General features: G+C 46.2%; 1 protein-coding gene and 1 long non-coding RNA gene across 6 annotated transcripts in view; one reads left to right on the plus strand and one right to left on the minus strand.

Annotated features, from left to right (window-relative positions):
* Positions 1–14,858, plus strand: part of LOC143805471 (uncharacterized) — a 68,923-nt gene that overhangs the window by 33,504 nt on the left and 20,561 nt on the right. The window lies entirely within an intron of this gene.
* The window catches only part of LOC143805466 (complement C5-like), a 130,047-nt gene continuing 115,994 nt past the window's right edge, over positions 806–14,858 (minus strand). For 3 of the 5 annotated variants that reach the window (XM_077284879.1, XM_077284882.1, XM_077284883.1), the window contains one exon: positions 806–6,163. In XM_077284879.1, coding sequence (XP_077140994.1) covers positions 5,745–6,163 — 419 coding nt within the window. In that variant the 3' untranslated portion in view covers positions 806–5,744. Of the gene's footprint in view, positions 6,164–10,316; positions 10,418–14,858 lie in introns of all 5 variants that reach the window. The other 2 variants (XM_077284880.1, XM_077284884.1) reach the window with 2 other exon arrangements.

The following is a 14,858-nucleotide window of genomic DNA, read 5'->3' on the forward strand; positions in this document are numbered from 1 at the left end:
AAATGCTTGCAGAGCGCAGTCAGACCACCCTGAGAAGTTCGTACTCTTCCTAGTTATGTCAGTAAGGGGTTTGTGAATAGATGAGACTGTAATAATTATAGGGGATAACTCAGGAGACTCTTTGCGTGGAACAAGACAACTACAGGACACAGTTTTATAAGTGGTAAAGTCTATATTATCACACGGTGATTCAAACAGGTGCAGAGAGAAACTCAAGTCCACGACACTTGGTGTAAATATTAAACGCAGCTTAGCAGTCTATAGGGAACTTCAGAGGAAAATGCAATCACGCAGAAAGTCTATGAAGCACAGTTATTCGTGTCAAGTATCCTCAAGAATAAGTCCTTGTTTTAGTCCAAACACAGATAGATATGCTTATAAGGCAGTTCAAGCAATGTCTTATCTCAACCAGGAAGGCCTGGGTGATAATCTCAGGTTTAAGCAGAGCAGCAACAGCTTACATGCCAGCAAATGTAGATGGAAGTAAACACGAGCAGCAGATGAAGGAGGATTACTGGAAACTGGTGGAACAGCAGGAACTCAGAGCAGAGTAGCAGGATAACCACACAGGTTCACAGGAGCAGGTATATAGCCAGGGAGTCACCAGAGTCAGGAGATGGATGCAAGGCAGAATGCTCTAGCACAAACTGAAGGCTGGGGTGGAGTTTTATAGCAGGAAGACACAGTGCACATGAGACCAAAGACGCCATCTTGGAAAAGGGCAGTAATGCACAAAAGGTAATGAAAATTAGTCCTGACAGAGACGTTTCGGATAAATTTACGATAATAGTTTGCAAACTCCAAAAAGCTTTCAGATTTTTTTAATTGTCATTAACAAAATGTTGGAACACGTCAGGAGCATTAGTCAAAGCAAAAGGCATGACAAGATTTTCACAATGCCCTTCTGGAGTGTTAAAAGCCATCTTGCACTCACCCCCTTCCTTAATCCTAATCGTTGGGGCCGGACCGATACATAGAGTCCAAACTTGAGTCGGTTAAGTGGTTCTGGAGAGCCAGTCTCAATAGCTCGGTATCCAGGACCGCTAGAGAAATATGAGATGCAGGGGGCTCCCAGGGTTCTGGTGGTATATTGGACTTCACCTTGAGATTCACGGCACCTTCATACTGTAATTCATTTATAGATGTCGGTGACGCTCGGTCTGAAATTTTCCCTTGATGTATTTTCCCTTGATGTAAGCAGACTTGCACAAAAGACAGCAGAGGGTCTCATCTCTGCTCCTCCCTGCCTTCATTAACACGTGGCCTCTAATTCTCTGGCCAAATGGTAAAGTTCGGGGCTTTTGGGAATTGTGTACTTTTCCCAAGGGAGGGGGCCACAATTCAGGAGTGGAGGGAGATCTCTGGATAATCTATGGAGCCAGAATTCATAAATCCAAAACGGAGTCTCCCTCATCCCTCACATCTCCCCGCTTTAGAGAGTGCTAGGGGGCATCACGTTCCTGTGTTCCACCGTGCACCCTTCCACAACCTCCCCTTGCCGAGATAACCCATCAGCATTCCTGTGGTCGCGCCCCCTTTTGTGGTGAATGTTTAAGTGGTATTGCTTGAGCGCAAGGCTCCAGCGTAGCAACCTCCCATTCGTCCCGGAGACCATGTGTAACCAGCTGAGAGGGTTGTGGTCTATCTCCACCATGAAGTGGCACCCGTATAAGTAGGGCTGCAGATGCTGCAGGGCCCATACACTTGCCAGGCATTCCTTTTTCAACGTGGAGTAGGCCACCTCCCTCAGCAATAGCTTCCTGCTCAGGTACAAGACAGGATGTTCCCGACCCATCGAGCTGACCTGACTGAGCACAGCACCAAGGCCAAAGTCACAGGCATCGGTCTGTACTACAAACAGCCGTTCAAAGTCAGCAGCTTGTAGTACTGGGAAGCTAGAGAGAGCGGTTTTGAGCGCCTGGAAAGTTGTTTCGCAGGGGACTGTCCAATCAACTGCGATGGGTAGCTTCTATTTGGTGAGGCCTTTCAGGGGCTTTGTCAGGGTACTATAGTGTTGGACGAATCTCCTATAGTACCCGGCGGTCCCCAAGAAGGATATCATCTGCTGCTTGATCCTGGGGATGGGCCAGGATGCAATGGCATCCACTTTCCCAGGCTCTGGCTTCAGAACCAACCCACCTACCCGGTGACCCAGGTAGAGGACCTCGCTCATGCCCGGCTGACATTTTTCCGGCTTAATGGTCAAGCCTGACCGTTAGATCCGCCCAAGCACCTGCGCCAGATGCTCTAGGTGATCCTCCCAGGTGGGATTGAAGATGGCAATATCGTCCAGGTACACAGCCACGTACCCTTCAAGTCCCTTGAGCAGTGTGTTGACGATCCGCTGAAAAGTGGCAGGGACATTCTTCACGATGAATGGCATCACAGTAGACTCGTACAGTCCAAAAGGGGTAATAAAAGCACAGCGTGCCTCAAGGACAGGGGAATCTGCCAATATTCCCGGCTCAGATCCATGATGGTCAGGTACTTAGCCCCTGCCAACTGGTCGAGCAGGTCATCGGTATGTGGTATGGGGAATGCATAAGTGACCGTCACAGCATTGAACCCCCTATAGTCCATTTTGGGAACGAGGACTAAGGGCGAAGCCCACGCGCTGCTGGATGCTTGGATCACCCCGAGCTTCAGCATTTCGTCATTCTCTTGGCGCATGTGCTGCTGCACCTTGAGAGAGATCCGATATCCTGAATGCCAGCTTGAGGGGTGATTACCGGTGTTTACGTCATGGATGGCTGTCTCTGTCCTTCCGGGCAGGCTTTTGAACAGCTCCCGGAAGGGGTGTAGGGTGACCCCAGCTGGGACCATTGGTCCTCCGAGAGCTGGTTGCCAACCTTCACATCCTCAATGGATCCACCCGCATTGGTTTGGGTGAGCAGATCCAGAAGGGTTTCTGCCCCTCCTTCCTCAGCCAGGTTGCACATGGGGAGGGCGCAGGCCTCCCGCTCATGATGGGCCTTCATCATGTTTACGTGGAAGGCCTTCCTCCTAATCAGATTATAGGCTCCCCTGAGATCCAACTTGGAGAACCATTTTGCCCCAATAATCTGATTGAACAAATCAGGAATGAGTCGGAGGGAATATGATAGTAATCCGGTTTAACATTCCGAAAGTCTAAACAGGGATTCAAGCTCCATCTTTCTTTTTAAAGAAGAAAAACCCTGCTGCTACACGTGAAGATGAGGGTCTAATATGTCCCTTGGCAAGACTCTCAGATTTATAGTCTTTCCTGGCCTGTCTCTCAGGACCTGAAAAATTAAATAATCTGGTCTTGGGAAACTTTGCACCCGGAAGCAAGTTCACAGGACAGCCATACACACGAGGAAGCAGTTCTTTCCACCCTTTTTCAGAAAACACCGCTCAAAAAGGTGGAATTTTTTTTGTTAGAGATAACAGTACATGGGTAATTATTCTTGCAAAAATCACTCCACTTAATTATCTATCTGGACTGCCAGTATTTGATCGGATTATGTCTAGTCAACTAGTGAAGACTCAACACAATAGGAGTAGGGAGGCATTCCAGAAGGTAACAAGAAAGAAGATCCCATTGAAGAGCACCTACATGACGGTTCACTTTATGCGTTATTTGCATAATGCTTCCCTGACAAAGAGGTGCACAGTCAATTGCAAATATGGGGATGTACTTTGCCAGCTTACTACAGGTGTCACCATGGATCTGAGCGAACTGAGCATTCACCATATTGGTTCCTGACCCACTCTCCAGTTGGACAGATAATCTCAGTTTGGGTACCTATAACCACTTCTGCAGGTGTGATAAACTGAGACACACCTGTAGAGAAGATATATACGCCCAGGTTGTAATCCTCAACGCAACCTGGTGTCAGAAGTTTTCCCACAGTTTCTGGTGTTTAGTACAGATTGACAAACTGTAATAAATGACCCACAGTAAAAGCACTCTCCTTTCTTGCAAGTCGCAAGAGACCCATAATGGGGAGAAGTCCTCCCTAACTGCATAGGTTCTTCGGAGCACACTGGGAGAACTTCAGTCCTAGGAAGTCCAACGGGGAGGGGTCACTACTGGTCTATCCCAAACACGTCTGTCTCTACATATGGCCATAGCCAGGGTCGCCATCAGGGTATTATAGCCCTTACTGTTGTATAGGGCCCAGTAAACAGAAGTAAAGAGGGGGGCCTGGACCAATACTGGGCCCCCCTCTTATGCTTCTGCTCACCGTATCCTAGGGAAAGAGGAGACAGCGGCCGCAATGTACAAGGAGCTGGAATTAGGTTGCGCATAAGCATAGATAAAGTATAGATCAGACGGTGTTGAGGCCATATACTATAGGAGGCTTATTTAGGTCATAATATGAACACTTTTTTTATACAGAGGGCATTTTAATAACACTGTGATTTTTAACCCCTTTGCGACATGCGTCGGACTAGTACTGCTCTGTGGGAGGTGCATTTGTGCCCAGAGCAGTACTAGTACGGTGCCACGATTGGGTGCGGATGTCAGCTGTATGTGTATGCCGCAGTAATGCCCATGATTGACGCCCCCCCGAAGAAGCACATGGCGAAATGCACGTTGGGGTCCCTCTCCCTACCACAGTTGGTTTCATTGTGTCTCCTTATGTCTAATTAGCTCCCCTGGCTTATACATGTTAGGGTCTCTTGCCATCCACTATGGATTGATATATGGCTTTATAATTGCACTTCATGAATGGGAGCATTGATTAATATATTTATATCTGTATCATATAGCCTTATATATGCCTTGTAGGTCTGGTGACTGCGTATAACTAATGCACTATGCACTTTATACAATTTGATACAGTTAAGGCTTAACAGGATAGATTGTAATTTATTTTTGATTAATGCATAATTTCCTTAGTGTAATTAAAAAAAAAACACCCTTTGTTTTATATATGCTCTGTAGACTTTGAATAGATATTAATAGACGTGTGCACCAACCTTTCTGGACCTACCACTATGGTGTCTCCACCCTTTGAAAAAAAAAAATTAAACTTTATCTGGTATTTTTTGCCTTTTATCCTTTGTTGTCTATGTATTATTTATATATGTAATAAACTTGAACATATAAATTCCAATATTGCTCAACTATCCATTTGTTATCTGATTATATGTAAAATTCTATGGATGAGCTCTTCTTTAATTAGCCTTTTTTGGGGATTATGGTAATAATAGTATTTTGCTTTTTTTTAAATTAATGATCAGTATTGTAGTATTCGATCACTATGTGGTGGTAATATGTGGTCGGTTCATGATGTGGCGGTATTTATTCCTGTATGAGGTATTATTCAGTCACTATGTGGTGGTAATATGTGGTCTGGTCACTATATTTGTCCCTTGTATGTAGTATTATTGGTCATTTAAAAAAATGTGTGTGACTCATTCCTTAAATAAAAATATACCTAAAAAGAGTATTGGAGATTTTAAGAAATGTATAATAGGTTAGAGTAGGGTCCTGCCAAAAGAGTCTACCTTGTCGTGGTGACAGGTTTGAAAAATCTTTTGGCCGAAACAAAAGCTGCTGGCAATGTATGTGATCTGGTGTAAGATGGGAACTGTTAATGTGTGATTGTTGAGGATGTGGTGCAGAAGTGGAGTTTTTCCAAGAGTGGGAGGTGGGATTGTGGAAAGATCGAGGGGTGGAGACGGAGCTGGGGTGAAGCCTGGGTGGATTGTCAAGGGGGCCCAAAAATATTGCCAGTATGGGTCCCTGAAATTCCTGATTAGAGCCCTGCGAGTCACTGATCACCATCTGCAGGGGGCAGATTCCTGAACAACACATCCACCTTAGTGTGGAACACTGTGCTGCTCAGCTGTATGGAGACGTTCTGGGTAGGGTCGACTTTCACGGTAAAAGTCGTGGTCTCCTCGCTCCCAGCGCTGCTCTGTGTCACAGTGATGGTGATTGGTTCCTCAAAGCGTCTGATGAGAAATGACTCCCTGATGATTGTTGGGGTTTCTATTAAACTAGACAGTGGTACAGACTTGACCATGTGCTCTTCGGTGTAGATGCAGCACTCTTCATATGCCCGGTAACAATGTGGTTTTCTCCGTTTTAACTCTTCGCTATGCTGACTCTTACAATTCTCGTGCTGCGAGTACTGTGTGGAGCCGTCAAGACAACATTGCTGGATTTTGGGGTTCTGGTATCTGTTAGCTGAAAACAAAAGGAAAAATTAGTCCTACTGGTCATTGTATTTCCTGGAGTTAATTACGACAGCACCACAGGAAGTTGTCTTTTTTAATCTCTATAGCAGTGGTCCTCAACATTTCTGACCTTGAAATCCAAGAAGTATCGTTTCTCCTTGCGGAGATCGACATGCTAAGGCTACTTTCACACTAGTGTCGGGTAACGTCCGTCACAATGCGTCGTTTTGGAGAAAAAACGCATCCTGCAAAGTTGCCCGCAGGATGCGTTTTTCTCCATAGACTTGCATTAGCGACGCATTGCGACGGATTGCCACACGTCGCATCCGTCGTGCGATGGATGTGTCGTGTTTTGGCAGACCGTCGGCACAAAAAACGTTCCATGTAACTTTTTTTTGTGCGTCGCGTCCGCCATTTTCGACCTCGCATGCGCGGCCGAAACTCCGCCCCGAACTGCAGAATGGGCAGCTGATGCGTTGTAAAACTGCATCCGCTGCCCACGTCTTGCAGAAATTTCACAGTTTGCGTCGGTACTTCGGCCCGACGCATTGCGACGGGCCCGTACCGACGCAAGTGTGAAAGTAGCCTAAGCATGCCGAGATGAGGAGACTTAAAGCCGCAATGCTCCTCAGGGTAATATGCTAATTATGGAAATTGTCTCTTCAGAGAGGAAGAGAGCTAGAACTCTAGTGCCACCTATTGGAAGGCAGCAATACTACAAGTCAATGTTGACCCTTTAAGAGGATTGAGAGCCACATTTAGATCGAAGGCCTCTTTCACACATTCTTACATTTCCGCCACTGGAAAATCCAGTATCAGTGCAATCCATATCCATATATCACATGTTCAACATATATGCCGCATCTATGTGCCTTGAGTGTGCACCATCAGTGTGAAACATACCAGCATCTGCTAAAAACTGTACAATTAACGATATTCCCAGGAGCTGGATGCTGAATCCAACTTTCATCATCGTCAACTCACCTCCCTGCGATCAGCGTGACCAGATGACGCTGATGAGTTGTAGTAAGCACCCGCTGTCTGTGTATAGCGCACTTTAAATAAATTAATAACATTTACTGGTTAGCAAAAAGGGAGGACCCAGGAAAAATGTCTCACGCTGTGAGTGGTGACATCCGTAAGGTTAAAGCAGTTCACAGGCTGGCTCACACAGAGCTTAGCGTGAGAACCACTGCCTATGAGGTGATGTAACCTTTATTACTTGACTGTACATTTCCCCGCTTAATTGTAAAGTGCTGCGGAATATGTTGGCGCTATATAAATAAAAATTATTATTATTATTATTACTCGTCACTGCAGCCGTGTTCTCACACTAAACTCAGTGTGTTTCATCTGGCTTGGTGAGCGGTCACATTAACAATGTCACCGCTCACCACCCGGGTGTAGCAGAGTTGGGGATCTTCGTGGGACCTCATCTTTATGGATTAACGGCGGACAGGTGAGGATTACTTTGAATTTTTAGGTTAATAAATAGGTAAAAGAGGGTGATTGTTGCGGAGTGATTTGTAATTAAAGGACTTTCTATGTCTGTGTCTTTATTAGTTTTGACTAAGGGGGTAGTAATGGGGGTGTCTGATAGACGCCTCTCCATTACTAACCCCTGGGCTTGATGTCAGCAGTCATAAAACAGCAGACATCAACCCCAAAAATTTTACTCCACTTGCCAATGCACTAGGACAAGTGGGAAGAGCAGAGGCTAAGGGCTAGAATTGGCACATCTAATTGATGCGCCATTTTTGGTGCGGCTGAGGGTTGGTGTTCTTGTTCTGGGAGGGGAACAATATCCTTTGGCACTTCCCATTCCCGGCCTATTAATATCAGCCTGCAGCTGTCTCTTCAGCCTTTGCTGGTTAGTAAAAATAGGGGGACCCCACATCCTTTTTCTTTTTGGGTCACCACGCTTTACTAGCCAGTAAAGGCTAAGCAGATAGATGTGAACTTTCCATCAGCTGATTAGGTAAAAAGGGGGGTCCCTTTCCATTAAAAAAAATATATATATTTAATTGATCGCAGGGAGACTAGGCGACAATGAGAGTTGTAGTTAGCGCTATTCCCAGGTTGTGTGTGCTGACTACAACTGTCATCAGTGTTGCCTGTCTTTGCTGATCGCAGGGAGACCAGGCAACAATGATGAGAGTAGGATTCAGTATTCAGCGCCTGGGAACATCGGTAACTGTAAACTTTTCCCAGACGCTGGTACGTGTCACAATGATGACACATAGATAAATTCAAAAAAGTTATTTTTTTTCTCATTAATGTACTCTGCACCCCATCTTGACTGAAAAAAAACAGAAATGTAGAAATTTTTGCATATTTATTAAAAAAGAAAAACTGAAATATCACATGGTCATAAGTATTCAGACCCTTTGCTCAGTATTGAGTAGAAGCACCCTTTTGAGCTGGTACAGCCATGAGTGTTCTTGGGAATGATGTGGGTGAAATGCAGAAGAAAATGACAGATGGATCCCCAGACGGGTGCAAAATGCCCTCTAAAACTTGGAAACAGTCTGTACCTGTCACGTGTGTGTCAGAGGCTGCAGACAGTTGCACAGTTTCAGGCTGCAGAAGGTCTCTGCAGTTGGCTTTGCAGTCGCCTTCCAAGTCTGTCAGACTCTTGGACCCAGTGGCAACCTCCTTTCGGCTCTAATTGACACACCTGGAATGGATGTTTATAGACTTCCTGTCTGCTTCTGGGAATTGCTGGTGATATTTCCATTTTCCCTTGTGGAGGATTGGAGCTATAGCAGTAGACTATCTTCCTCTTTGGTGCTGCTCGAGGACAATTTTTTTACCTCTCTGAGTCTTCAAAGTTTTCCCCTTGTTTGCCTATTGCAGCTGTTTTTAGTTGTAGTGGGGATTGACTAGTGCATAGCCCATCCTTGCCTAAGCAGGGCTTATTGCCAGGGTTAGGCAGGGATTAGGTTCCTGCTCGGCGATAGGTGCAACACCTATATAGGGATGGTTAGGGCAGACAGGATGACTTTAGATCTGCCTAGGGGTTCCTCACATCTCCCTTCCCTAGTGTTGGGCTCCCTTCCCCTCATCCCTTCGTGTTGCACTTAGTCTTTCCCACACTGTGCATGACAGTACCCCCCGATCAGAAACAATATCGATCAGGAACCCATGTAATTTTACAATTTCCCTGATGAAAATTTGCACCAACGACTTTTCATTCGGTAATGCTGGTAATTCAATAAAACTAGACATCTTACTGAATCTATCCATGACCACCACAATTACCGTCTTCACAGCTGACCCTAGTAAATCCATGATAAAACCGACCTACAAGTGAATCCAAGGTCTACTGGGAATCTTCAATGGTCGGAGAGCCCCCGATGGATGAGTATGAGAGGTCTTGGACATCGTGATGAACCCCTGATCATGTAAAAAAGTAGGAAGATCAGTGGTGGCTTTATTACCAGGATGTCCGGCCAAGACCGAATAGTGAAGTTCACTAAAGACTCTTAGACGACGATTAACAGGAACAAACAGTTTACCTAATGGACAGGCAGCAGGGGCTTTCCCCCTGAGCATCAACAACCTCTCTTTCAAGTTCGGAGCATATAGATGCTATAATCTTCCCTTTTTGTAGAATAGGTACTGGTTCACAATTATTTCTTCCCCCACAAAAACAACGAGATAAGGCATCTGTCTGGTTTTTTTCCCAGCCTATATGTGACAAAAAAGTTAAACCTGGTAAAGAACAATGCCCATCTTGCCGGTCGCGGCGTTAGATGTTTCGCAGATTCCAAATATACAAGATTCATATGATCAGTGATCACCATAACTGGATGAACCGCTCCCTCCAAAAAATGACGCCACTCTTCAAAAGCCCACTTGTTTGCCAAGAGTTCCCTGTTACCGATGTCATAATTTTTCGGAAAAATATGCACATGGATGCCATTTACCAGGAGACGCTCCCTGTGACAACACAGCCCCTACTCCCACCTCAGAAGCGTCAACCTCAACAATAAAAGGCTGAGAGATGTCTGGCTGTATGAGGATCAGCACAGTTGAAAAACACCTCTTCAAAGTATCGAATGAATCCCTGGCTGGACTGGACCACTTGGAAACGTCCATCCCTTTCCTAGTCATATCCGTCAGAGGTTTGGCTACTACCAAAAAGTTTTTGATGAACTTACAGTAGTAGTTGACGAAACCTAAAAACCTTTTTAATGCCTTCAAATCCTCAGGACGATCCAATCCAATACCGCCCGGACTTTTGCCTGATCCATGCGAAAACCTGTGGATGACAACACATATCCTAGGAAAGGAATCTTCTCAACCGAGAACATACACTTCTCCAGTTTGATAAATAATTTATTGTCTCTGAGTATATGTAAGACCTGCCTGACATGCACCTGATGTGACTCAAGGTCAGGTGAATAAATTAATATGTCATCCAGATAAATAACCACAAATCTGCCTACCAGGTGACTAAATATGTAATTTACAAAGTGCTGAAAGACGGCGGGTGCGTTCGTCAACCCAAATGGCATTACCAGGTTCTTATAGTGTCCATCAGCCGTATTGAATACTGTTTTACACTCATTCCCCTGTTTAATGCGAATGAGATTATACGCCCCCTGAGGTCCAGTTTTTAAAACCATTTTGGTCCTACAAATCTGATTAAAGAGGTCTGGGATCACAGGTAGCTGATATGGATCCCAGACCGTGAACATATTGTGTTCACAGAAATCTAGGCATGAGCATAACCCCCCCATCTTTTTCTTTACAAAAAAGAACCCCGCGGCAATGGGGGATGAGGATAGTCTGATATGACCCTTTGGCGAACTTTACGCGATATAGTCCTTCATGGCTTGCCTTTCTGGAACAGAGATATTACACAGTCTGCTCTTAGGCAGCTTAGCACCAGGAACAATATTAACGGCGCACTCATAAGGACGATGGGAAGGAAGTTCTTGGCACCCCTGATCCGAGAACACATCCCCAAAGTAAGACAGGTATTTCGGCACAGATTGGGTATCCACCCAAGCAAGCCGTGTTCCCAAGCGGTGTCTTTGACAATACTCACTCCACTTGATCACTTCCTGAGTCTGCCAGTCTACCACAGGATTATGCAGAGCGAGCCAAGGAAGTCCAAGAACCACAGGTGAGGGCAGACCCTCTAGCAATAACAGTCTATTCCCTTCCAGTGCATGGCCCCTACCTGAAGATATAAAGCTCAGAAGACTTGAGTAAAATACCCCTTTTTCAGAGGGGAGGAGTTGATGGCGATGATGGCGATTATGGGTATGGGTCTGGACAAAGTATGTGAATTGAGGCCTTGGACCTGTACAAACCTAGCGTCGATCAAGTTATTCCCCGCCTCACTGTCCAGAAATGCAGACACATCTACCTTAATTTCACCCAGGTTAATTTCAGCTGGCGGAAAAAAATTCTGTCCTACACCCTGGATGCTAACCTTCCCGCAACGGGGGCCTCTTAGTTTTCCAGCGGTTGTTTACTGTGAGGTCGGGAAGGACACGTGCCCACGAAATGGCACTTTTTACCACAGTGAAAACACACTCCCCTTTTCACCGAACAACAGACAGCTTTCCAGAGTGAGTTGCCGCACCCACCTGCATGGGTTCCTCAGATGACTCAGTCCCAATCTCCCTTGGCCCTGGACCTCCCAAATGTCTCTGGTGAAGACGGCGATCAACCCGCGTTGCCAGAGACATGGCCACCTCAAGGGAGACTGGAGTCTCATACAGGGCAAAATCATCCTTCACCCATACTGTAAGCCCTTCAAAGAACTGGCTATGGAGTGCGGGGTCATTCCACTCAGTGTCCATGGCCCACCTCCGAAACTCAAGAGCAATACTCCTCCGTTGGCCGGTCTCTTTGCTGAAGTTGGCGCAGTGTTGACTCAGCCAAGGAGACGCACTCAGGGTCGTTGTATATAAGGCCTCATGCCAGAAAAAAATTCTCCACGATCTGAAGCGACTGTGAGACAGACGGGAGAGAAAACACCCATGCTTGGAGGTCCCCCTGAAGAAGCGAGATTATTATCCCCACACGTTGCTCCTCTGTACTTGAGGAAACAGAACGTAACCTAAAGTTCAGTTTACAGGCGTCTCTGACAACCACAAACTTGTAACACACCCCCAGAGAACCTGTCAGGTAAAGCCATCTTGGGCTCCACTACAATTTGTCTGGGAGATGTGATTGCTACACCAGATGTATTAGGGTGTTGCAAAACAACTGTGTGTAAATCTGCCACCTTCAGACTGAGCTGCTGCAGTTGCCCCATCAGAGAAGTAATAGGATCCATAATGGACCAAAAACGGTTTATGGTCAGAGCTAGTTTACTAGAGTGCAGGGTTGCGTATGTCAACACGGAACAGACAGACCAACTGTTGAAGGGGATTTATTAACAGGGGTAAAATTCTCCTCGCAGGGAGTAAACAGGGGGTTAATGGAGTCAAACAGTAAACGGTAAACAATTAAGCGGAATCAAAAGGGTTACGAGTGTTCTGGTAACTTATCATCCCAGGGAGGTCCTGACTGGAGGGTCCTTATTTCCCAATATGGATACAGTCACCAGCAGGGCTTGAGATCCTAAAGTCTCTTCTGTGTCTCCTGGAAAGTCCAGGGTTAAGCCTCTGCAGCCTGTTCTTCTCAAAGTGAAACTGAAATAGCACAGCCTCCGTCGCTGCTGCAGGAGCCTCTGTGTACCAGGCTGACAGTCTCTCTGTAATAACGCTGTCACACACACACTGGGCAGTTACTTATCACACTCAGGGATCTTTGCTTGTCACTGCGGTCATCAGGGCAGCACGGTCACAGTCTCTGATTCAGGAGGCTTCCAAATCTACACCCCCACATCCAGCCTTCACTCTGGTGGGTACCTCAGCCTCAGTGCCCTCACGGGGAGCACTACTTTTAGGGGAGCACGGCGCTGCAGCCTGCCCTCTCTTTGGCGCGCTGGCTTCTCTCTGGCGCGCTGCCTTCTCTCTGCTCTCCCGCTCTTTTCTCACCACTCCCCTCTCTTTTCCCAGCAGTCACCACGTCCCCTCTGTCCAGGGCAGAAAGTCTTCCCCCCAACAACCCAGCTGTCTGGCTAAGTGGTTCCAGGCAAGGAGCAGGGAAAGCAACCTCCTTACACTAATGTCACGACTCAGCTGTTAAGTGACGTGGGACCAGGGGCTCCTTCCCTGTCTTTAACACTCAGGGGCGCACTAGCTCGCCCTATATCCCAGGATACTTAGGAAGGTAAAGATGCCGGGGCCTCCACTGTTCCCTTATCTCCTGAATCAGCCCTCCGTCTGTTCTCTTCCCACACCCAGGGAAGAGGGGAGCTGCCGTGCTCCGCAGTACACTAACACAATGAACAAGGGAAACTGAAAATACCAGGCATACAAATATTCACTCACATAAAACAGAGGAATGCACCGGGGAGTGGAGGACAGGGAAAAACCATAGTAAGAGGAGGGAAGGGAATTTTCACACTTACAAACCCACGCAACAGTCACAGATAACTCCTTCTCCTATAAACACCTCTCCTCCAATCCATGCAGCATTAGCTAGGTCTAGATGTGTTTCAATCAGGACCCAGATTATAAAGGGGATAGGAGTGGCTAACCGAGCTCAGCTGAGAGCTCAGACTCCCAGAGCTCCCAACATGGCCGATTAACCCCTGTTCTGCCAAAAGAAATTAACACCATTTAAAAATAAGTTGAAGTGCTTCTTTTCAGCGCAGGAGTAGGAGCAGTCAGACACTGTGGTCTTCTGGCTCCTCTCTGTTGTGGTAACCCCGTGACACACACCAGGAGAAATATCAAACTAATGTATTGGGGCAGGGCCACAGCTTGGAGGACTTCTCTCCCGAAGGCAGTCTGTTGACCAGACAGTATGTCCAACTTATCATGCCTACAGATATAACGCTGCAGATTCGCAAAAAAAAGAAGTGACATGCTACTTCTTTTAAACCGCAGCGTTTCCGCAGCGGATTTTCCGCAACGTGTGCACAGCTTTTTTTTTTTCTCATTGATTTACATTGTACTGTAAACCAATTGCGGATCTGCAGCGTTTCTGCACCGCAAAAAACGCTGCGGATCCACAGAAAATCCGCAACGTGTGCACATAGCCTTAATACTAATTTGTTCTTTTGGTTCGTAAGTAGCGATGAGATTCCCTAGCAACCAGGCAACCCCCACATGTAGTTATGCTGGCTAACAGATGTAAATCATTCAGCTGCTGCAAGAAAAACTAAATCTCCGAGCACTAAAAAATACTCGGAGGACCCCCGAGCATGCTCGAGAAATCTCGAGTAACGACTATATTCGCTCATCACTATTCGTAAGGTGCTTTACAGAACACATTTAATACTAAGCTCAAATCCCAAGGGGGTACCGACTTCCTTATCATGGGTCTCAGCCTTTGGGTCTCCTTGAAGAATCTAGTAACCCAAGGATGACTGGCTAAGGGGTAATCGAAGAAGATACTTAAGGCCTAAATCTGAACCTTCAAGGTATTTGATCTTATTCCTTTATTAAAGCTTCTTCTAGTGGCGAAATGCGCGTCGGGGCGCGGAGGGTCGGTCACCGGCATTAACTTTTTGTATGACAGCCATTACGGAGGTAAGGTGATCACGGTTTTGCTATTACTGGTGGGAATTAGTATGCTCAACAATGGCTTTATATATAGCTTTATAACGAGCCAACAGGATGTTTCTTTTG

The sequence above is a fragment of the Ranitomeya variabilis genome, chromosome 2 (genome assembly GCF_051348905.1).
Source record: "Ranitomeya variabilis isolate aRanVar5 chromosome 2, aRanVar5.hap1, whole genome shotgun sequence".
Lineage (NCBI taxonomy): Eukaryota > Metazoa > Chordata > Amphibia > Anura > Dendrobatidae > Ranitomeya > Ranitomeya variabilis.